The sequence below is a fragment of the Berghia stephanieae genome, chromosome 1 (assembly GCF_034508935.2).
Source record: "Berghia stephanieae isolate SIO BIC M18660-M18661 chromosome 1, UCSD_Bste_1.3, whole genome shotgun sequence".
In the NCBI taxonomy this organism is placed as follows: Eukaryota; Metazoa; Mollusca; class Gastropoda; order Nudibranchia; family Aeolidiidae; genus Berghia; species Berghia stephanieae.
Window position 1 is genome coordinate 7,647,843 of NC_088360.1, and position 25,000 is coordinate 7,672,842.

The window sequence follows — 25,000 nt, forward strand, 5'->3', positions numbered from 1 at the left end:
TTCACTTCGACATAATACCATTCTGAGACAATGGGTGGCATTTATTGAACCACTTCGTGAAGTCCGAGGTTTTAGAGTTTTTGCCAATTTGAGGGTTATTTAAATCGATGAATATTTGAAGGCCGAGTTTTCTGGCCAATTTTTTAATACATGTCTTTCCAGAGTACGGTGGTTAACGGGTTACGTAATAATGCGACTACGACTTATGTTATGATTCATACAGGGGACGGGAAGATCAGCTTCAAGGAATTTCAAGGCGTACTTCGAGAGCAGATACACGCCAGAGCAGAAAACTTGATTTCTTTATTCAGGATGTACGATGTCGACAAAGACCATTTGATAAGTCTGCAAGAATGTCGCGCACTTTTCAGAGATGTAGGTAAGACGATTTACGCCTGAGTACCTTTGAAATTGTAAAGGAATTTAACAGTTAACACCACTCGCATATCCAGTATCATGTCAAAGTGACAAAGTGCTGATATTTTTATATTAAAATATCATTCATTATCTGTATTGATAAAACAATCTCTCTCTCTCTCTCTCTCTCTCTCTCTCTCTCTCCCTCTCTCTCTCTCTCTCAGTGTGTGTGTGTGTGTGTGTGTGTGTGTGTGTGTGCGTGTGTCGTCTACAGGGAAAACCAGATTACTCTCCGCTCTGGAAATTTGCCAGTTCGTTAATTTTTCTATCCGTCTGATTCAAGACAACAACATTTTTGCCATTTAAATTGATTTTATTATAGCCATCTATTACTTTTAAATATGTTCCTTCATTCTCTAAAATTGACGGCGTCATTTTAACCCAAAAAGCTAGATAGCAGGGTATGTAGATTTTTCATTCTGTCGCATTTTAGTGCGTAAGTTTTTATCGCGTTGCTGTTTTCCTCTTATGGTTCTGTTTGTCATTCATATTTTTTTATTCCCTTCTTTTAAAAGTATTTATAGTGAATCCCTCAAGTAGAGAGAGAGAGAGAGAGAGAGAGAGAGAGAGAGAGAGAGAGAGAGGGGGGGAGAAAGGAGAAATAAAGTTATGGGATGTCAGTGATCAATTTTTCATCAAAGATATAGCAGGTTTGATGGTTCTCAATCTATTAATTTTTTTAATAGGGTTCAGGATCAACATTGTTCCGAACAGCCAATGTAAAATTTTTATCATCGAGCACATAATTACTGGCAAATATAAAAATTATAAAACTATTTTTAAAAACATAACGAGTAACTGACAAACCTTCTTTTTTATTCCAGGCTAATTCTATCATCCCATTTATCAAATTAATACGAAGAAAATCTGCTTGGTCGTAATATTCAGTCATTTTTTATGTTTGATTTTCATTGCGAGTAAAATTTATTTTACGCAATTCTAGCATATCCACAACAAAAATTGATGACGTAATTTATATCTCTCTTGATACTATCAAGTAATAATAATCTCATCCCCAACAAAAAACATGATGACGTAATTTTAAATCTTTCTTGATACTATCAAGTAATAATAATAACTCTAATCTTTAGGGTTGGGAATCAACATTGCTCAGTAACGCCAATGATGAATTTTTATTATCGAGCACAGTTAGTTTTTTGTTAGTTTTTAAGGGTTTTACGGCGCTTGCAACACATTTAGGTTATATCAGCGCCAGTAAAAAGGAAGAAAATGGGATAGTAAAAAGTTTTAGAATTACAATTAAAGCACCCAAGAAAAAGTAAGACATAGGGGAATTGGGAACAAATAGGGATCAGATGTAGATTCCAAGAGCATACCACCAATGTACTTAGTTTGAGATCACCTATTTTTGTTTGTTTGTTTGTTGCTTTAGGTCTCTTCCAACACAATTGAGGTTATATGAGAGACCGCTGAAACAAAAAAAAAAAACAAGCAATCTAACAAAAATAGTACAAATGTAAATCAAAATCATAACCTAAAGATATCATAAGCTAAATTATAAATAACCAAGAACAAACAGGCAGAAGATTTACAGAAAAAAAAATATCCCCTGTCAAAAATACAATCACAAACCAAAGAAGCAGGATAGGCTAGTAAAGAGAAGAAGAAACGACATCACTATCGGATCGTACACCCATGCGAACATCATAGGTATATGATTCAAGGGTGATGCTCCCATCCAACCACCCGCGAGATCACCTATAAGTCTCATCTGGACACAAGCACAAAATCCAACAAAGAGGAATACACTCAAATGCTTACATTATACATTGAAAATAACAAATATAATAATAATACATAACAAGGAAAAAAATATCATCTCCCAAAACAATAACTATGCATTTGACTGTTTCCCTCCCAGCTAGGACTCCGGCCAGGGCCAGGACAAAACCAAGTAATCTCATTCCAAGACAAAGACAGAAAGCATGTTAGAAAACAGATATAAGGGGATAGAAGACACAGTATGTACCTCCCTGCCCATTATGGGAGATCAGGAACCCCACACAGTTACCGAGCACAGAATTACCCACAAATCTACAAATGCAATACAGTAGTAGAATAAGTATAAAATACAGAAAAAGTGTGGAGCGGGCACTTGTTTCAATAATGATGAGAAAAGTAGGGTATGGAGAAGTGCCAGCTGAAAACAGAATAAAAAGTCGCGGGGTCAGTGCCAACCTCAGTATCCAATTGACACGACACCCTCCGCCTGGCTGAGAGAGAGAGAGAGAGAGAGAGAGAGAGAGAGAGAGAGAGAGAGAGAGGTATCCAGCCCTTGAGTTTGGCACTGGCCCCGTGACTTTTTATTCTCTGTTTTCATCTGGCACTTTTCCATACCCTATTTTTCTCATTATAATAAGTAGAAGAGATGACCACCAGTTCCTAATGGCCTTTATTTCTCTGCAAATATTGCGGGCACTCCACTAGTTTAAACCAACAACATGGGAAGAAAATAAAATTAGAACGTACACGTTTTTGCAATAGCACTCTTCAAATATCCGCCATTACTACAAGCCAGGTATTCCAGCCAACAGAGGATACCTCACCCATGGGCACAACGCCGAGAGTTTGACAATCATCATTACTCCTGCAATCATTCACCGCCTTAAAAGTATCTTGAACTTTTTTTAAAAAGGACCAGAGATAGTGGCGCTGACCCATCGACACAGCATAAGTGTACAATAGTTATAATACACTAAGAAGTATATTATCTGTTTTTAAGGGTTTTACGGCGCTTGCGACACATTTAGATCATTTTACCACCGGTAAAAAAAAAGAAGAGAAGAAAATGGGATAGTCAACAATTCTAGGTTAATAATCAAAAGCACACGAGAAAAGGTAAGACAAATGGAGAATGTTTCAAATAGGGAACAGGTGTAGATTCTAAGAGCCCACCAGCAGTCTGAGAACACCAAGTCTCATCCTGACATAAGCACAGGATCCCACAAAGAGAAACACACTCAAATGTTTACAAATAATTATATATTAAAAACAGAAATAGATTACAGTACATGAGATGATTTACCAGGAAAAAAAATATTATATTCTAAAACTATAACTATAAATTTGACTGTTTCCTTCTCAGTCAAGGACTCCGGCCAGGGACATGATTCATCTCATTCCAAGACAATCAAAGACAGAAAGCAAGTTGGAAAACAGTTATAGGGGGATAGAGGACACAGTAAGTGCCTCCCAACCCACTCCCCAATGGGAGGACTAATGACCTCACCCAGAAGTTAGCTAGTAAACATTTTAACACTCTATTATCCTTTTTAATCTACTAGGTGTTTCGAAGGAGGAAATCCACGACACTGTACAGGACTACTTCCCTAAACCGGATTCACGAATCGGATTCAAATCATTTTGTAAAATATTTAGTCAATTTGTATGATACAACAACACTATGCTCAAACAAAAATGCCACCCACTCATTTTGTTATGACTGTCATCCTCGTATATTTATTATCACTGTCTTTTTATTGTCAAAATCGTCGTCATAGTCCTCACCATAATCATCATTACCATGATCATCATCATCATTTATCACCACCGTATTTATTGTCATCATCATAATCATCATCGTCATCAGCATCGCTACCATCGTCGTCCCCTTCGTCATACCCACCATCATGACCAGTAGTTGCCCTACTTTAGCAAAATTGCTATTTCACTGGGCTTGATTTCTTTTACATTTTTTATCTTTGTCATTAAACGTAGATTTCTAACACACAAAAACCCCCAACATATTTCAATTAATCTCTTACCCTGCAAGCAGAAAGGAATTTGTGTAAATGGTCTTAAGGCCACTTTTAGGTCATTCATTCCAGCGCCAACAACACTGTCCGTGCAACATGAGGTATTAAAAAAAAAACCAAACTTGAGCGTTAATATGAAGCAAATTCAACTAAATGTGCTCAAAGTTCTTTGCAAGGGTTCCCCAACCAACATCAAAATTCAACATGATGTGGAACGAGACAACGCCTGTAGACGCTTTTATATTTTTTTTTTCGACAGACAACGCTGTTACCAGCCTGGTAGTCATTTTATACTGAGTGCAGTGAAGGAATGTTCATAAACAGACATTTCCAAGGACTCTGTTATTTGCTGTTTGTTTTTAAGGGTTTTACAGCGCTTGCGTCTCTTTTATGTCATGTCAGCACCAGTAAAAAAGATGAAAATGGGATAACCAAAAAAAAAGATTTACGATTAAAATTAACAAAGGCACTGTTTCAAATAAGGAACAGAGTTAGATTCCAATGGCATACCATCCATGTTCTTAGTTTGAGATCATCCCACAGTCTCATCCAGTCACCAGGACAGTATCCCACTGCGAGGAATGTTTATAAAACATATTCAAGATATAAACAGTGCGTCGTAAAACAGAGATGATTAACAAGGGGAAAATATCATCATTCAAAACTAAATGTCTGTGCATTACTCGCGGTTTCCCTCCCACCAAGGACTCAGACAAGGGCCAGGACAAAACCAAGTAATCTCATTTCAAGACAAAGCTAGAAAGCAACCTGGAAAACAGATAGGGGGATAGAAGACACGACAAGTGATGTTTTTATGTTTTTAAGGGTTTTACGGCACTTGCAACACATTTAGGTCATATCAGCGCCAGTAAAAAGGAAGAAAATAAGATAGTAAAAAGTTATAGAAATACAATTAAAGTGGCCAAGAAAAGAAAAGACAAAAGGGGAATTGGTTCAAATAGGAGACAGATGTAGATTCCAAAAGCACACTATCAAAGCACTTAGTTTGAGATTACCTAAAAGTCTCATCCAGACAAAAGCACAGGTCCCCACTAAGAGGAATACACTCAAATGTTTTAAAAATCGTATATACTATAAAGAAAACATAATACAATGCATAACAGAGAGATGATTTACAAGGAAAAAAATATCATCTCCCAAAACAATAACTGTGCATTTGACTGTTTCCCTCCCAGTCAAGGTATCCGGCCAGGGCCAGGACAAAACCAAGTAATCTCATTCCAAGACAAAGACAGACAGCTAGTTGGAAAACAGATATAGGGGGATAGAAGACACAGTATGTACCTCCCTGCCCACTATGGGAGGCAGGAACCCCACCCAGCACGACAAGTGACTTCTCTGCCTACTATGAGAGGTCATTGATAGTTTATTATTGAAATCTACTTCTTTTTGCCTAATTGATTCGATTATCCGAGCGGTTTTGTGGACTAGTGGTATGACGCCTTCAAATGGTAAGTCCCGGATTTGAGTTATGCTCTGGGCAGGGTAAAGTCCTTGGAAAAGACGCTTTACTCACATTCTTTCACAATACTTTGGTGTAAAATGAGTGCCTGGCCAGGAACAGGATTGTCTCAATATTTTTTTTAAAATGTAATATGGCATTACAGGCGACAAAATATTTCCGAGAGACCCATCCAGATACAAACAAAGGATCCCACTAAGAGGATTATATTCAAATATTTACACAGTATTATATTCATCTTAAAAATTCATCAGTATATAACAAAAAGACGATTTGAAAGAGGAAAAAAACATCGTCTCCTAAATCTAATACTATACATGTGACTGTTTTCCCCTCATCATTATCATATCAAAATAAAAATATTACTACTAATAACAATAACAACAACACTAATAATAATAATAATAATAATAATAATAATAATAATAATAATAATAATAATAATAATAATAATAATAATAATAATAATAATAATAATAAAACACTAAACAATGTATAATTTATTATAATAGGAAAGTGCTTTATTTAACTTTTATTATCACAGTGGTGCTTTCAGCATGTTATGAAAGTCATGTGGAGTTATATCATGATTGAAATCTAAAATGAAAGCAAATGACAAGATATTAACATTGCTGTTGTAAATGGACACGATTCATCAATAGCATCAAGTATGTATAGATAATAACTTGAGCAATATTTCGTTAAAGACTTGGGAATTATATTATTATTATAATAAAAAAACAACTTTTCAAACAAAAAATGTTCAGTTTAATTTCAGAATTTTTTTTTCATTGTATTTTGCTTTGCTCTGTTCTAGGATGATTAACGCGTTTCGACATGTTAGGTCAATTCAGCTCCGTTAAAAAGGAAAATGATAGGAAATTTAAATGATAATCAGCCTGCACTTACAACTTTTGTTTGTTTGTTTTTAAGCCAAGGACTCCGGCCAGGGTCAGGACAAAACCAAGTAATCTCATTCCAAGACAAAGACAGAACGCAATTGGAAAACAGATACAGTAAGCACCTCCCTGTCCACTAAAGGGAGGTCAGTAACCACACACAGTCTTACAACTTTATAAATTCAACATGCAATCTATCCGTGTGTCTAGTCTGAGATTACATTCAATTCCCATCCAGACACTGATGATAACAAGAAATGATGAAGACACTGGCACATGACTTTGTTTTTTTTTTTTTTTTTTTTTTTTTATTTATTTATTTATTTTTTTTTTTTAAGGATTTTACGGCGCTTGCAACACATTAAGGTCATATCAGGGCCAGTAAAAAGGAAGAAAATGGGTGGCACATGACTAATATAGTAATGCGATGTATGTACTGAGAGAAAAAAAAAATATCCAGCTCCCTCCAAAATACTCTCGTAGGTATCTAAAATTACTCCATAGATCTGAATGTCACAATAATTAGAGCTGATGATGTTCGCTTGTCATGTGGCTGGCACAACAATTTAAGAATTTTAAAACAAGGTAATTTACAAAATAATATCAAAACATAAGAGAAGTTGAGCTTTGCTGAGACAAAAAAATTGAATGGCATTCACATGTTGTTAACCCTAAACACGTAGCAAACAATAAAATGTTGACAAATCTTTATAGCATACTTTGCGCTAGTAATAAAGGTTTGCACATCATTCTTTCACCCCTCTCCAGTTGATTATGTTTTCAGAATTGGCAGGAAGAAAAATTACTTTTTAAATTGAAAATGCAACAATGATAGACTTCCTTCATATTTTTAACAATCAATAATTATATATCATTATAGTCCATTTCAAATTGAAGATGTCAAAACTATGCATATCAATGGCCAAACAAAAGTACCTATTATTATAGTTTAAAACAGGAAAATGCTTCTGAAACAGATATTTTGCAACTCACTCACAATTGTGGTCTAAATATAACAAACGTGTTAAAAGCAATAACAAACGGGTTAAAAGCAGTAATCTTCATCTAAAATTTAATACATGTGTTATGCCTTGGATTGTTTACCTCCTTATTCAGAATCAAAACAAACACATCAAGATTGTATTCAAGCTTTTATATTCATAACACAATTAATAAATTAGAGCGTGTATTTAAAAATAAATAAAAGTTTTAATGACCTACAGTATTGTTCATTCGAACAATAATCATGTATTTATTATAACTGTCACCATACTATTGAGACACATGAATGTTGACTTTTTTTTAGTTTTCTTTTTATGACCCTCGCAACACTTTTCATGTCATTTTAGCCCCAATAAAAAAGGTTTATTGTTTAGCCTTAAAGGGTTTTGCGGCACTTGCAACACATTTAGGTCATTTCAAATCCAGTAAAAAGGAAGAAAATAGGATAGTGAAAAAATTATAGAATTATAAGTACAGGTTCTCGAGAAAAAGTAAGATAAAGGGGACTGGTTCAAATAGGGAACAGATGTAGATTCCAAGAGCACACTATCAGTGTTCTTAGTTTGAGATCACCTGAAAGTCCCATCCAGACACCAGCACATGATCCCACTCAGAGGATCAGGCTCAAACGATTACAGATTATATCCAAAACAGAAAACATAACTAACAACACATAACAGAGAGATGATTCACATGGGAAAAAAATCCTCTTCCAAAACTAATACTATAAATTTGACTGTTTCCCTCTCAACCAAGGACTCCAGCCAGGACTAGGACAGATCACGTAATCTCATTCCAAGATAAAGAATGACAGAAAACAACTGAAAAACAGACAAAGAGGAACAGAAGACACAGCAAGTAACCTCCTGCCCGCCATTAACTCTCTTGAGTTCATATGCATGGAAAATCGAACAAAAAAAAGCAAAGGGAATCATAGTTAAGATGCGCTTCAGACCACTAAGACAAAAGAAAGACAAGAAAACTAGTTCAATCAGAGAGCAGAAATACATTCAGGAGTGATTTATCCAGGCATCTAATCTGAGACCATCTAAAAGACCCAACCAAAGAGTAGCATGTGACCTCTGCCAACATAAATTAGATCACAACTAAAAGGTGACGAACTATAAAGAGATCATTTACAAGGCTCACAAAAATATGTATCTCAGTAAAATACTCCATGAAGGCCCAGGTGAAACCAATAGGTCCCATTTCAGAGCAAGGACACAAACTACACAAAGAACAAATGACATTATTGTGGGATAGAAGAGATAGATAGCTAGAGTGTAGAACAAATTCAGAACCCACCAGCCCATGCCGTGCCTCACCTAAGAGGGATTCTACCAATGTGAATGTTTAGTGTGTTTAGAATCACTCAATGAGCATAAAATATTAAAAATAGTAAGTCCACAAAACTATCAAAAGAGGAAAACATCTATGATTAAAGTTGATGAAAAGCAGCAACAATATATCTGCTTGGTCATTCGAATCTGTATATGTTTTAGTTTGTTTGTTTTAAGGGTTTTACGGCGCTTCCAACACAGTTAGGTTATATCAGCGCCAGTAAAAAGGAAGAAAATGGGATAGTAAAAAGTTATAGAATTACAATTAAAGCACCAAAGAAAAAGTAAGACGTAGGGGAACTAGGAACAAATAGGGATCAGATGTAGATTCCAAGAGCATACCACCAATGTACTTAGTTTGAGATCACCTATAAGTCTCATCCAGACACAAGCACAAAATCCAACAAAGAGGAATACACTCAAATGCTTACATTATACATTGAAAATACCAATTCCTTATAATAATACATAACAGAGAGATGATTTACAATGAAAAAAACATCATCTCCCAAAACATTAACTATGCATTTGACTGTTTCCCTCCGAGCTAGGACTCCGGCCAGGGCCAGGATAAAACCAAGTAATCTCATTCCAAGACAAAGACAGAAAGCATGTTGGAAAACAGTTATAAGGGGATAGAAGACACAGTATGTACCCCCCTGCCCACTATGGGAGGTCAGGAACCCCACCCAGGAATCTGTATATAAAATTCCAATGAAAAACATGGTTTTATTGTAGACGACTTGTGTATTATGATTATACCGTTGATTGGAGTTTATTCCTCTTGATAGTATCGGTTTGTTTTAGGGGTTATAGGCCACTTGCAAAACAATAAAGTCATTTCAGCGCCAGTAAAAGGGAAGATGATAAAGGAAAAGTTACAAATCTGAAAATAAAAGCGCCAAAGAAAAAACAAGACAAAGGGGATTAGTTTAAATAAGCTTAACCCGTAAAGACGTCCAAATAAATTTTTGTTTTGTTTATTTGTTTTTAAGGGTTTTACGGCGCTTGCAACACATTTAGGTTATATCAGAGCCAGTAAAAAGGAAGAAAATAAGATAGTAAAAAGTTCTGGAATTACAATTAAAGCACCCAAGAAAAAGTAAGACAAAAGGGGAACTAGGAACAAATAGTGCATGGGCCAGTGGGCGAAACCCTCCCCCCCCCTGGGGGAGTTTTCGCCACATGGTTTTTCTGAAACAGCACTATATCTTGAGTATTAATCCGGCTGTTACCGTTTTTTCAAGTGTCATTTACGAGAGTTACGGCCCTTGAAAGGTCATTAGGTGCAATTTTTTGTGAAATCGTTTTTGTGCATAAAATGGTTGTTTATCACCTTAAAATTGTTTCACATACAATCAATAATGGAATTTTATTGTAATTTCTCATTTTTTGCCTCATGTCATAAAATATTTTACAAAGTCATATAGCGTTTTTAAATCTTTGATAGCCATTTTCTCTATAATTTGAAAAAAAATCTATTACAGTGTACTTGTTTCCCTTCAGGATGAATAAACAAGAGGGATTTTGCACTAGCAGAATTCAGGCATGCTTCAGGGACATATAACACAAATTAATCCGGGTGTTACAGTTTTTTCAAGTATCATTTACAGGAGTTATGGCCCTTGAAAGGTCATCGGGTGCAATTTTTCGTGAACTCATTTTTGTGAATAAAATGATTGTTTATCACCCTAAAATTGTTTCGAATGCAATAAATAGTGGAATTTTAGTGTCATTTCCCATTTTTTGCCTCATATCATAAATATTTTACAAAGCCATATAGCGTTTTTAAATCTTTGATAGCCATTTTCTCTATAATTTGAAAAAAAAATCTATTACAGTGTACTTGTTTCCCTTCAGGATGAATAAACAAGAGGGATTTTGCACTAGCACAATTCAGGCATGCTTCAGGGACATATAACACAAATTAATCCGGGTGTTACAGTTTTTTCAAGTATCATTTACAGGAGTTATGGCCCTTGAAAGGTCATCGGGTGCAATTTTTCGTGAACTCATTTTTGTGAATAAAATGATTGTTTATCACCCTAAAATTGCTTCAAATGCAATAAATAGTGGAATTTTATTGTCATTTCTCATTTTTTGCCTCATATCATAAAATATTTTACAAAGCTATATAGGGTTTTTAAATCTTTGATATTGATAGTCATTTTCTCTATAATATGAAAAAAATATATATTACAGTGTATTTGCTTCCTTTCAGTGATAAATAAACAAGAGGAATTTTGTACTAGCACAATTCAGGCATGATTAATGGGCATATAACACATATACATTTGTAACATTTGACCTTGCTGTAGCAAAGAAAGCTTACGATATTGTCTGGCAAAACCCACAGCTTTACAAAACAGTCATTATTCACCTGGGTGTCTTTCACACCATAATTTCATATCTTGGTGCCCTGGGAAAGCTCCAAAGTGGATCTGGTTTTGAAGAAATTGTGACTGAAGCAGGGCTATGTGCACATGGTTCTATGGATAGGGTTATGAGTGGAAAGAACTACAACAGGGCTATACGAGTGCATGTGTCTGTTTTGGAGGCTCTAGAGAGGCTTCTGCTTGCAAAATTTGAGCAGAACACGGATTCAAAACTCAGTAAAGACCTCATGTCTTACATAAAGGAATTCACCGAAGGAATTTCAAGCCATACAGCTAATAAAATTCTCCAGTCAACTGTGTATGCTGAGTTATTTTCCCAGTATGAAGCCTTCAAAGAGAGTGTCCGCTCAGGAAAGTACGGAAAAACTGCACAATACTGGATCCAATACATGGACAGAGTTTGGCTTCTCCTCCAGTTTCTGCGAGCTACCAACTTTCTTCTTCATATATCTTGTTTAAAAGAACTGTGCACACTGCTTTTTACCATGAATCACCACAATTATGCCAAGTATCTCAGTGTATATTTTGTGTCACTAGCCAACCTGATTCATTCCCACCCAGGGGCAGAAGAAATGTTACAAGATAATGGATTTAGTGTCTCCAGATCAAGGACGCCTGCTGGAAGAATAGCAGTTGATATGACCATTGGACAAACAATAAACAAACATGCAAAGACAAAAGGAGGTATTGTTGGGTTCAGCAAGAGTCTTCCAAGCTATTACCGTTGGAGTGTAACAAGACACAATCGAGCAGAATATGTATCAGCAACCCAAAGAATGATCAGCAACAACAACTGTATAGATATAGACACCCACAAAGAATTGAGCCTTGCAGAAAAAGACAAAGTGAAAAGCGAGTGCAAAAGATCCTCCAGGCATTTTCAGCATTATTTATCAATCCCTTTGAAGTTGAAGATGGTCTGGTCAGTCTAGCTTCAGGAATGAAAGTGCAAGAGGATGTTGCTGATGACCTGCTAGCCGTGGAAAAAACAGGAAAAAGATTGTTTGAAAGTTTTGTTGAAAACAGACTGAAGGAAAAGACTGTAGAATTTCACAAGCCATTAGCAAGGAACAAGACCAAGACATTTGCATCATTGAGGAAAGTGGTAACAGTGAAAAAAGACATGAACGTGGTCAAAATCAAGGCACAAAGAAATTTATTTGGCCAGCTTCTTGTTTTGTCCCAAGAACACAGTGTTGATCTTCAAAAAGTTCTTCAATATCCTCTAACACCTACTCCATGGTCGCTGGCTTCATCAGATGGTTTACCTCTGAAGACCAACAAAGCAACTCTGTTGCACAAGCTCACGCCTGACAATTCATTAATGTTCGAGGATTATGCAAAAACAAAACAAACACCGTTTACATTGTTGATGGCAATGCTCTGTTACAAACTCTGTCAGCAATCCCAAATACATTTGGTGAAGTAGCCAAACTTACATTTTCCTCCTTACCACAAGCAGCTTGTGTACACTTTGTGACTGATACTTACATAGAAGATTCAATCATAGAAGATGCATACTTGTTAAGAGGATCTGCAACAACAGTGCCCAGACGTTGGAAATCATTTCTCAGCTGCGTTGATAACAAAAGACCCCTCATCAGGTTTCTCCTCAAGGAATGGGAAAGTAACGAATATGCAAAGAAACTGAGAAACAGGGAAATCTTCTTTGTCTGTGAAGAGAGATGCACCTTACTTTACAGTGACACGGATGCATTTACCACAGCTGTACCTTGTCTAGATCTCTACTCATCACAGGAAGAGGCAGACACACGAATTATACTGCACTGTCAATATGCTTCCCGCCAACCAAACTGTGAAACAATTGTTGTCAGATCACCAGACACGGATGTCTTCTTACTTCTCCTTTCATTCTCAGAGACAATTGGAAAGACCCTGATTTTTGATACTGGCTGTGGCAACAACAGGCGACAAATCAATGTCTCTCAGATAGCAAAGATGCATTACTTGGTGTCCATACATTCACAGGCTGTGACACAACAAGTTGCTTTGCTGGGCAAGGAAAGCTGAAAGCTCTAAAGTTTCTTCAAAAGGAGGAAGATCTTAGAATTCTGTTCTCCAGATTTGGAACATCAGCAGCTGTTTCGAGTAATGACTGTCTCATGTTAGAGTCATTTGTGTGCAAGCTGTATGGCAAAACCTCATGCACAAGTGTCAACAAAGTGAGGTATGACATAGTTCGCCAGCGTTTCAAAGGAAAGAAAGGTACCATCTCATGCAGTGGTGGAATTGATCTGTGTCAGATGCCTCCTTGTAGTCAAGTATTGTCACTGCACATATCAAGAGCCAACTTTCAAACTCTCATTTGGAGGAATGCAGTGTGCCAGAATCCTAGCATTCCAAAACCAGAGGATAACGGTTGGCAGAGAAATTCTGCAAATGAATTGGAAGTACAGTGGTTCAAAGATGCTTTCATTCCAGATGAGTTGCAGGAAATTGTGTATGAAGAAAGCTGCACCAGTACTGCCGAGGATGGTAGTGATAGCTTTGACAGTGATTTCCTTGACGACACTTCAGAGGACGAAGAGGATTTTGCTACTGATGATGAGGATATGTAATAAATTGGTGAGCAGTGCAAACTGTTAAGGAGTAAAGCATGTTTGCAAAACACATAAGGATATTGTTTTTATGTACTTACTGCATCTTGAATCAAGAATCCCTTTTGAGTATCAATTATTCTTCATAATATAACAATGCGATTTCCTTCAAAAGTCTTCGGTAATGATGCTTCACTTGGGTTGTGAACAAATTAATCTTTTTTCATGATATATCTATTGTTTTTACCACACCTTCAACTTACTTTTAAATGTGACAACTGGACATCAATACCATGTTTAAAAAGAATGAAAATTATGATGAATTTGGCATCCGACAAAGTGGAGAAAAATGTAAGGGTTGCGTACACTTTTAGTTTTTCCTGTGACGTAGAAATATGAAGGTTGTTGTTGAGGCTTGGGCCATAGCTTTCTTCAGTGCTACATTTTTAATTAACATGCTGTTTTTGGCCATATTTAAAATAATTTTTTGTGTAAAACACTGAAATAGCCCATAAGTTTAGATATGACACTTCATGAGATTACTGACAAATTGTTTCAACTTTCTGTGAGTCTATATAATATTTACAAATTGAAAGCTTGTGCACATAGTTTGATAGTATATTCAATTTCCTTCAGTTTGATACCCAATTTGCATATATTTGAATTAATATTGTAGTCTCCAGAGCCTTTGAAAGAAATGTTGTCTCTTTTTTGCAAGGGGACACAACTCACTTTTTTCAAAGAGCCATAACTCTCTTAAATGACACTTATTTTTACGGTAACAGTGGAATTTGTATGGCCAATAAGTTCTATTATTTGAAAAACATAGTGGCATAAACTCCCAAATGGGGGGGAGGGGGGGTCCCAGTGGCCTAAGCACTAAAATAGGGATCAGATGTAGAATCCAAGAGCATACCACCAAAGCACATAGTTTGAGATCACATCTAAGTCTGTTTGTTTTGTTTTGTTTTTAAGGGTTTTACGGCGCTTGCAACACATTAAGGTCATATCAGCGCCAGTAAAAAGGAAGAAAATGGGATAGTAAAAAGTTCTAGAATTACAATTAAAGCACCCAAGAAAAGGTAAGACAAAGGGGAACTGGGAACAAATAGGGATCAGATGTAGATTCCAAGAGCATACCACCAATGTACTTAGTTTGAGATCACCTATAAGTCTAATCCGGACACAAGCACAAAATCCAACAGAGAGGAATACACTCACAGAGAGATGATTTACAAGGAAAAAAATATCATCTCTCAAAACAATATCTATGCATTTGACTGCTTCCCTCCCAGCCAAGACTCCAACCTGGGCCAGAACAAAACCAAGTAACCTCATTCCAAGACAAAGACAGAAAGCTTACATTATACATTAAAAATAAATATAATGATACATAACAGAGAGATGATTTACAAGGAAAAAAATATCATCTCCCAAAACAATAACTATGCATTTGACTGTTTCCCTCCACGCCAGGACTCCGAACAGGGCCAAGTATTCTCATTCCAAGACAAAGACAGAAAGCATGTTGGAAAATAGATATAAGAGGATAGAAGACACAGTATGTACCTCCCTGCCCACTATGGGAGGTCAGGATCCCCACCCAGAAATAAATTTTTAAAATAAAATAAAAGAGGGTTAGGGAGTACGTTTACCCCCATTTAAAGGAGGAGGGGGTGGCTTCATCTTCCAAAATAATAATAATAATAATAATAATAATAATAGTAATAATAATAATAATAATAACAATATTAATAATAACCAGCACTTATTATAGTACTTTACCCCGTCTAAACAGGCACCAAGCGCTTTACATTGACAACAATTGAAATATACAAAGACACTAATAAACTGATCATCAACTAATTAGTTGATGATCTGTTTGTGTATTTGTTTATTTCAATTGATGTCAATGTAATTTTTATAAGAGACATTATGAGCATTATAATAGTTTTTCAAATGATAAATAATAATATAAACATAATAAAATAATTGCATAGATATTCAAATGGAGGTAAATAATCATACAAAGGAAATACTGTGAATGAATCAAATTAAAATACAAGCCGAAACAAAACCAAATCACAGCCAAAAGAAAAATACAAAATAAGCAGTACCATACCAGAGAATACCATTGAAAGACAATATTGTGCAAGATTATTATTACAAACATTAGTAAAAATTCATTCTTTAGGATCTCAAGCATCTTCAGCTTTGTTCCCTTCTTTAAAAATCTCTATCAATAAAATAAATATGGACGAAAATCCTCTTAAAAAGAAAATCTCAATGACATGAATTTAAAACTAATAAATTTTCGTTCTGAAGAGTAAGAACATTGGCGATGCTTTGAGGTCTACATGCACCATGTAAAAAAGTAAATGATAGATTTAGTGATAAGGGGAAGATCCAAGCAAAACAGACCTATGTGTGACCAATAAGAGTCAAGTCATCATGGTATCAACTTATCTCCTTCTTGTATAAAGGGTCTGGGTCAAAATGTTTTGTTTTGTTTTTGTTTTTGAGGGTTTTACGGCGCTTGCAACACATTAAGGTCATATCAGCGCCAGTAAAAAGGAAGAAATGGGATAGTAAAAAGTTATAGAATTCAATTAAAGCACCCAAGAAAAGGTAAGACAAAGGGGAATTTGTTCAAATAGGAAGCAGATGTAGATTCCAAGAGCACACCATCAAAGTACTTAGTTTGAGATCACCTTAAAGTCTCATCCAGACACAAGCACAGGAATACACTCAAATGTTAACAAATCAAACATAACATGTAAATAAAACATAATACAGTACATAACAGAGAGATGATTTACAAGGAAAAAAATATCATCTCCCAAGGCAATAACTATACATTCGACTGTTTCCCTCTCAGCCAAGGACTCCGACCAAGGTCAGGACAAAACCAAGCAATCTCACTCCAAGACAAAGACAGAAGGCTATTGAAAAACAGATAATAGGGGAAAGAAGACACAGCAAGTACCTCCCTGCCCACTATGGTGGGTCAAAATAGGATGGTGACAAGTATGTTTTCATTTTAAAGGTTTTACGGTGCTTGCAACACATTAAATGTCATATCAGCGCCAGTGAAAAGGAAAAAAATGGGATAGTAAAAAGTTATAGAATTCAATTAAAGCATCAAAGAAAGTGTAAGACAAAGGAGAATTAGTTCAAATAGGGAACAGATGTAGATTCCAAGAGCACACCATCAAAGTACTTAGTTTGAGGTCACTTAAACGTCTCATCCACACACAAGCACAGGCCCCCACTAAGAGGATTACACTCAAATATTTACAAACCATATACAATATGTAAACAAAACATAATACATTGTATAACAGTGAGATGATTTACAAGACAAAAAATATCATCTCCCTAAAACTCTAACAACACATTTGACTAATTTCCATCATTCCATGACAAAGACAGAAAGCATGTTGGAAAACAGATATAGGGGGGATAGAAGACACAGTAAAAGCCTCCCTGCCCACTGTGGGAGGTCAGGAACCCCACCCAGGATATATAAAAATATATTCCAAAGGGAGAAAAGATACGTGAAGAGAGAGGGGTGAAGACTTAAAACATGCTACTATAGGTAAATACTACACAATTTGTTTTATTAATCTTCAGTGGTTTAGTAGCGGTCAGATAATATTTATACCACATCAATGTAAGAGAGAAAAACTTAGAAGCCAGTAAACTTATTTCCGTTATTTGTTTTTAGGAATATTATATCAATGACAATGCACTTTTAGGACATATGTCATCCACCACCTCAAAATGGTATCGTGTTAGAGAAAACCACAGAAGCGATTAAGGGACATTAAAGTTAAAACAACTGGAAATGTGGAATTTTAGTACTTGTCAGTTTATAAAAACACAAAATCATTCTCTTCATTATAATATAAAAACATGATTTAACTCTCATATTTTTTAACTTTAAATTCGATTTTAATTATCTTTACAACTCTGACATAATACTGTTTTGAGGCGGTGGATCACATATAAGCACTTGGTAAATGAAATATAATGGACTGGTCATAACAACATATACCATCTATATCTTATAAGCACTAGGAAGTACCTCAAAGATTATGAAAGGGTTCCTGTTCAAAATAAAGCCCAGAAATAGATCCCAGATGCATTTTACATTTTTGACGAGCCAATGACTTAACCACACACAAAAAAGACCTCATTCAGACAATTCCTATAAAATAGGCATTGATGAGATACAGTTGCATAATGCAGGGAAATATACAAGAAAGAATTAAGAATACAGACGAATGCTTTCTCTCCAACAAAGAATCCTACAGAAGGCCTGTGCAGTCCTATTCCAAAAAGAGGTCAGGGAATGAGATTGTATTTTGCTTTTAGAAGTTATGTTTTTTGTTTTTAAGGGTTTTACGGCACTTGCAACACATTAAGGTCATATCAGCGCCAATAAAAAGGAAGAAAATAGGATAGTAAAAAGTTCTAGAATTACAATTAAGGCACCCACGAAAAGGCAAGACAAAGGAGAATTGGTTCAAATAAGAAACAGGTGTAGATTCCAAGAGCACACTATCAAAGTACTTAGTTTGAGATCACTAAAAGTCTCATCCAGACACAAGCACAGGTCCCCACTAAGAGGAATACACTCAAATGTTTTATAAATCGTATATAATATAAAGAAAACATAATAGAATGCATAACAGAGAGATGATTTACAAGGAAAAAAATATCATCTCCCTAAACTAACTATACGTTTGACTGTTTCCCTCTTAGCTAGAGTATCCGGCCACGGCCAGGACAAAACCAAGTAATCTCATTCCAAGTCAAAGACAGAGATTGAGTTGGAAGACAGATATAAGGGGATAGAAGACACAGTAAGTGCCTCCCTGCCCACTATGGGAGGCCAGGAACCCCACCTAGTTTTTAGAAGTTAGGAAGTTAGGGAAAGGACTATTCTATAAATTTGGAGTTCAACAGTGCTGAATGTTATGAGTAATTTTATAGCACTTAAGGCACATTTAGATCACTTAAACGCCTGAAAAAGGAAACTGATGGGCCAGAGAAATCAAAAGATTTTAGACAACAGGTTTATCTATGCAAACAAACGTCTGATAAAAGGTATTTCAAGCAATGCTGAGCATGGTCAAAGACCAGATGAATGATGATTGCAAAATCTCTGGAGCTGGAATTGTGTCATTTACACACATTACCCTACTGGACTTAGGTGTGAATGAGGGACGGATATTGTAAGAGCCCTCATACAAGAAAAGACAACTAATCCTCGATGAAAGAGAAATTTGGTTTGTTCTTAAGGGTTTTACGGCGCTTGAGACACATATTCAGGTCATTTCAGCACCAGTAAAAAGGAAGAAAATGGAATAGACTGCATAGATTTACAATTAAAGCAACCAAGAAAAATTATGACAAAAGGGGAATGGAATAATAGGGAAGAGATGCAGATTCCAAGAGCATACTGTCATTGTACTTAGTTTGAGATCACCTATAAGTCTCATCCAGACACAAGCACAGGATCCTACTATGAGGAACACACTCAAATGCGTGCATTATACATTAACAACAACATATATAACAATACATAACAGGGAGATTTACAACAACAACAAAAATATATCATCTCCTAAAACTAGACATTTGACTCTTTCCCTCTAAGTCAAGGACTCCAGCCAGGGCTAGGACAAACCAAGTAATCTCATTCCAAGACAAAGACAGAAAGCTTTTGTTTGTTTTTGTTTTTAAGGGTTTTACGGCGCTTGCAACACATTTAGGTTATATCAGCGCCAGTAAAAAGGAAGAAAATAGGACAGTAAAGAGTTATAGAATTACAATTAAAGCACCCAAGAAAAAGTAAGACATAGGGGAACTGAGAACAAATAGGGATCAGATGTAGATTCCAAGAGCATACCACCAATGTACTTAGTTTGAGATCACCTAAAAGTCTCATCCAGACACAAGCACAGGTCCCAACTAAGAGGAATACACTCAAATGTTTACCAATTATATAATATAATATGTAAACTAAACATAATACAATGTATAACAGAGAGATGATTTACAAGGAAAAAAATATCATCTCCCAAAACTATAACTATACATTCGACTGTTTCCCTCCCAGCCAAGGAGCTCCGGCAAGGATCAGGACAAAACTAAGTAATCTCATTCCAAGACAATGACAGGAAACAATTGGGAAACGGGTATGGGGGGATAGAAGACAGAGCATGTACCTCCCTGCCCACAATGGGAGGTCAGGATCCCCACCCAGAAAGAGAGAGAAAGCAACTCGGAAAACAGATATAAGCGGATAGAAGACACGGCGTGACCTCCTTGCCACCATCTTAGGTCAAAGACCCCACCCAGTGAACCACTTAAGCACAGTGAGCCTATGAAAATTCACTAACATTTTAAATGTTCAGATCAATCTATCTAGTCTACCTAAGATAGTACCTACCATCTTTTAATGAACTTGGAATACCAAAGGGGAAAACATTATATCACTTTATAAATTTTTAGATGACCTTTTCTTTAAAATGATATACTTATGCAAATTGATTATTTCCATGCCAGACATAAAGAAAGTGAAATATTAAAAATACCTGAGAAAGTCTCCATGACAATGTCAAAGTTAGAAAATTGATTAAAATTAATATCAATAGTTATATGTACATAAATAGGCTGCAGTGAACTTGAGCGTTCTGTATTAAAATACAAAGTGTAACACATAAAAGATTATATTGAGACTCATGCAAATTAAGTAAAACAACATCAGAACATACAATAATGCTAGAAATAAAAATGAAAAAGAGGTATGCTTTGAATGCCAGTGATAAAATATCATATCGACTATAAAATCAATGTATTACATAATTTAAAAGCATCCTGTCCCATTGACATTAACAAACATAAATGAGTGAATAAATAAATACAATAACAAAGACATTAAAACCGATTTTTAAAAATAAAGTAAGAGGCCCTTTTCCACACTTCAATTTGAGACTTTAAACTACAATAATTGTAAAAAAACAAAATTGTAAAACAATAATTTTTCTCGAAGTTCATGGAATGTAAAATAAATGGATCAAAAGAATCTGTTTCATAACATAACTGGGTGTATTCAGTAAAGGCACACATTAACCTGTTTTACACAGATAATACACATATTTTTCAGTTTGGTCAGAAATATCTAAAGATATATCAATATATTAAATTGACCTGAAGTCTTAAACTCGAGACAATTTTTTAAATAATGTGTTTTGTCAATGATCAACAGCAGTGTAGATGATGTTATGATGACATGTTTATAGACTTCTTTCAAAACATCTTACTTATTAAGAATTTTCCTATGACTATGATTAATTGTTCCAGATATTTTTAAGGGTGCCATTAATTGGATACAACTGTAATGCAACCAAGAATTCACGATACTTTCTGAACATTTAGAAAGATAGCTTACTTATAAAAATGAGTATAATTGCACTTTTAAAACAAATATTTCCTCTAAATACACTTCTTTCCATTATTTTTGTCTTGAATGGCGTATTTAATGTTGGAATAAAATCTCATAAATAGGAGGTGACTTTCAAAATCTGCTAAGTGACATCTACATAGAAAATTGTTTTTGTTTTTATTTGTTTTTAAGGGTTTTACGGCGCTTGCAACACATTTAGGTTTTATCAGCGCCAGTAAAAAGGAAGAAAATGGAATAGTAAAAAGTTCTAGAACTACAATTAAAGCATCCAAGAGAAAGTAAGACAAAGGGGAATGGGAACAAATAGGGATCAGATGTAGATTCCAAAAGCACACTATCAAAGTACTTAGTTTGAGATCACCTATAAGTCTCACCCATGTTTGTTTTTGTTTTTAAGGGTTTTACGGCGCTTGCAACACATTTAGGTTATAACAGCGCCAGTAAAAAGGAAGAAAATGGGATAGTAAAAAGTTCTAGAATTACAATTAAAGCACCCAAGAAAAAGTAAGACAAAGGGGAATTGAGAACAAATAGGGATCAGATGTATATTCCAAGAGCATACCACCAATGTACTTAGTTTGAAATCACCTACAAGTCTCATCCAGACACAAGCACAAAATCCAACAAAGAGGAACACACTCAAATGCTTACATTATACATTCAAAATAAAAATAATAATACATAACAGAGAGATGATTTACAAGGAAAAAAATATAATCTCCCAAAACAATAACTGCATTTGACTGTTTCCCTCCCAGCTAGGATTCCGGCCAGTGCCAGGACAAAACCAAGTAATCTCATTCCGAGACAAAGACAGAAAGCATGTTGGATAACAGATATAAGGGGATAGAAGACAGTATGTACCTCCCTGCCCGCTATGGGAGGTCAGGATCCCCACCCAGAAGTCTCACCCAGACACAAGCATAAAATCCAACAAAGAGGAATACACTCAAATGCTTACATTATACATTAAAAAGAGAGATGATTTACAAGAAAAAAAATATCATCTCCCAAAACAATAACTATGCATTTGACTGTTTCCCTCTCAGCCAGGACTCCGACGAGGGCCAGGAAAAAAACAAGTTATCTCATTCCAAGACAAAGACAGAAAGCTTGTTGGATAAGATATAAGGGGATAGAAGACACAGTATGTACCTCCCTGCCCGCTATGGGAGGTCAGGATCGCCACCCAGTACATAGAAAATGAAACAACACTCTTTTTTCAATATTTGAAAATAAATAGGAAAAAGTTGATCTTTCAAAACACTCAGGGTATTGATTCTGACATTGATCTGTTTTTTTAGTAATGTATTTATGTTTTCATTCTTATTGTTGTTGTTGTTGTTGTTGAGCCTGAAACGTTCCGTATTTGTTATTTTGATTTGTTGTTCTTTTGTTTTTTGTTTTTTTACTTTTTACAGTCCACAGCTTCTATCAGCTTAGTAACACTTTGACTAGTGTATTGTTCTATGGGGCAGAGAAGGCGAGTATATTCCTGTTTAAATCACTAAACAGGTGACAAAAAAAAAACCAGTTTTCTCTGAATGATGAAAATGAGACAGCAGATTTTGAAAGTCACTGCCAGAAATTGTGTTAACAAAACATGTAAATTGCATCTGGGTAATCTAAACAGTAAAAGATAAAATTCACAGTGGAAAATAAATGGTCATGACTCTGCAAAATATCAATTTAAATAGAGAAAAACAAATGCAACCATTTTTTTAAATGAATGATTAACAAGTTTCATCATCATGAATTATGAACAGAAGGCAAAAACTCTGGTTTATTATTGGTCCGCTATAAGACTGTAACACAGAGCTTCAAATAATCAAAGGACATGAAAATAAAAAAGGGTTTACATTACAAATCAAATTCATCTCAAACTGAAGTGATTACAATAGCATTTAATTTGTTTATCAAAACGAAAGAGTAATAAAATCAATTACAACTTTCAAAAAGAATGTGATCGTAATATCAGTATCGAGTATCATCAAATGAATGTATCATAATATTATTGCAAACACTTCAAATATTTCAAGGAATACCTTCATAAGAGCAAAACATGAAGATATATTTGAATATGGATTAATAGCATATAATAATATAATAATATTAAGTTGAAATTCATTGTTAGAAACAGTTCATATTATTTCGTTGAAAAAATGTAAATTCATTAAATCTATAACACCACTTGCATATTGCCAAGATAGGCATCAGAATAATTGCAATAAATATGACTTGAAAATGAACATCTCCTTCTTACCTCTTAAATCACAAAAACCTAAACAAAGACACCTATTCAAATAACATTAATTGCCCATGTTTTCTTACACTCATATCTACCCCACTATCCTCCATTATGTTTAGGTTCATCACATGCAGTATGGCACAATAATTTGAAGCAAATTCAATTAAAACAATAAATAAATGATGAAATCAAATAACCTTATGTATATAATATTAGATAAAGTAATCACTCTACCTCATTTGTAACGTTTAGATATTATTGTAGGAGACCTCACTTTCGTCATTGAACTGAAAGACTAACACATCTACAGACAATTCTATAGAGACTCTTTTGTAACAAAATATGATGATAACAGAGAAAGTAAATACTTAATTGCCTATTAGCAATAGGGAGTGGTTTCGTATCATTCAAAAAAATGAATGCTCTAAAATACCAAAAAGATTTATCAGACCTGTTAAATGCTGGAAAACAGAACAGTCTGAATCTCTTTTGAAATTCAATGTTTTTTTTTTTTTACACTACTCTAAATGGAACAATCGATAAAATCTCCCGGCATTTTGTAACTGAGGCAAAAGAAATGAAGATTTCAAAGGCGATATTGATGGTGAATCTGAAAACCAAAGGTGAATAAAATTTTAGGATAAAATGATCAGAAAAACCTACAAACTTTTCAGCTTAAATTAAAAAACAAAAATTGTATACATTGCAATATCCACTTAATGAGCTCTTTAGAGTTTTACAATTTGCTTTGATACCAAAAAAGAAAAAAAATCTTTCATTTCATATCTTTGAAAATAGATTCAATTTTTTTTTTCAGCACGAGTTTGATCTCAATAAAATACTAGTTTGAGGCAATGGGTTACATTATTCAAGACAGGTACATGCTGTTATAACTTGTTGTATTTTAACACTTGGTGCCATCATTAAATGTATCATTACTTTACAATACAAAAAAACAAATTGGCCATTTTTCATCTGATACAGTCCAACCTACTATTGACTCACTTTTTATTATTAGCTTAAAATACCTTCCTCTTTTGTCACTATGACAATCTCAAGCCTTATCTGAATGAAAGAATTATTGAGATATTAAATTAAGGAATATATTGTCAAGTCTAAAATAATTAATCACATAGTATTATAAAAGCAACAAGACAACATATAAATCAAGGTAGAAGAATGAATTGCTGTAAGCTGATAGTATGTTCGAACTGATTAAAAACAATTATTGAAAAAGTATATAACATTCTTGAAAACTTAAGAAAAAAATTATATCAGCCATAGTAAATTAAATCTTAAAATTGTATACATATCATACAGAGGAAAGATCTTGCTTCGTTGACAATTTTCAAAACGCAATGACAGTTAAATAATGAGGAAGCAATCTGTTACAGCAGTCAACTA

At 34.9% G+C, this 25,000-nt stretch overlaps 2 protein-coding genes across 2 annotated transcripts in view; one reads left to right on the forward strand and one right to left on the reverse strand.

The window, feature by feature from the left end:
- Positions 1–4,173, forward strand: part of LOC144963296 (uncharacterized) — a 13,159-nt gene extending 8,986 nt beyond the window's left edge. Inside the window, exons 4-5 of the mRNA XM_078897192.1 lie at positions 224–379; positions 3,723–4,173. Of these exons, the coding sequence (XP_078753318.1) occupies positions 224–379; positions 3,723–3,829 (263 nt within the window). The 3' untranslated portion in view covers positions 3,830–4,173. The remainder of the gene's footprint in view (positions 1–223; positions 380–3,722) is intronic.
- An 18,501-nt stretch (positions 4,174–22,674) lies between these two features.
- The window catches only part of LOC144967102 (uncharacterized), a 51,683-nt gene continuing 49,357 nt past the window's right edge, over positions 22,675–25,000 (reverse strand). The window contains exon 28 of the mRNA XM_078903942.1: positions 22,675–25,000. This exon is cut by the window's right edge and continues 869 nt beyond it. The gene's annotated coding sequence lies outside the window, so the exon portion shown is untranslated.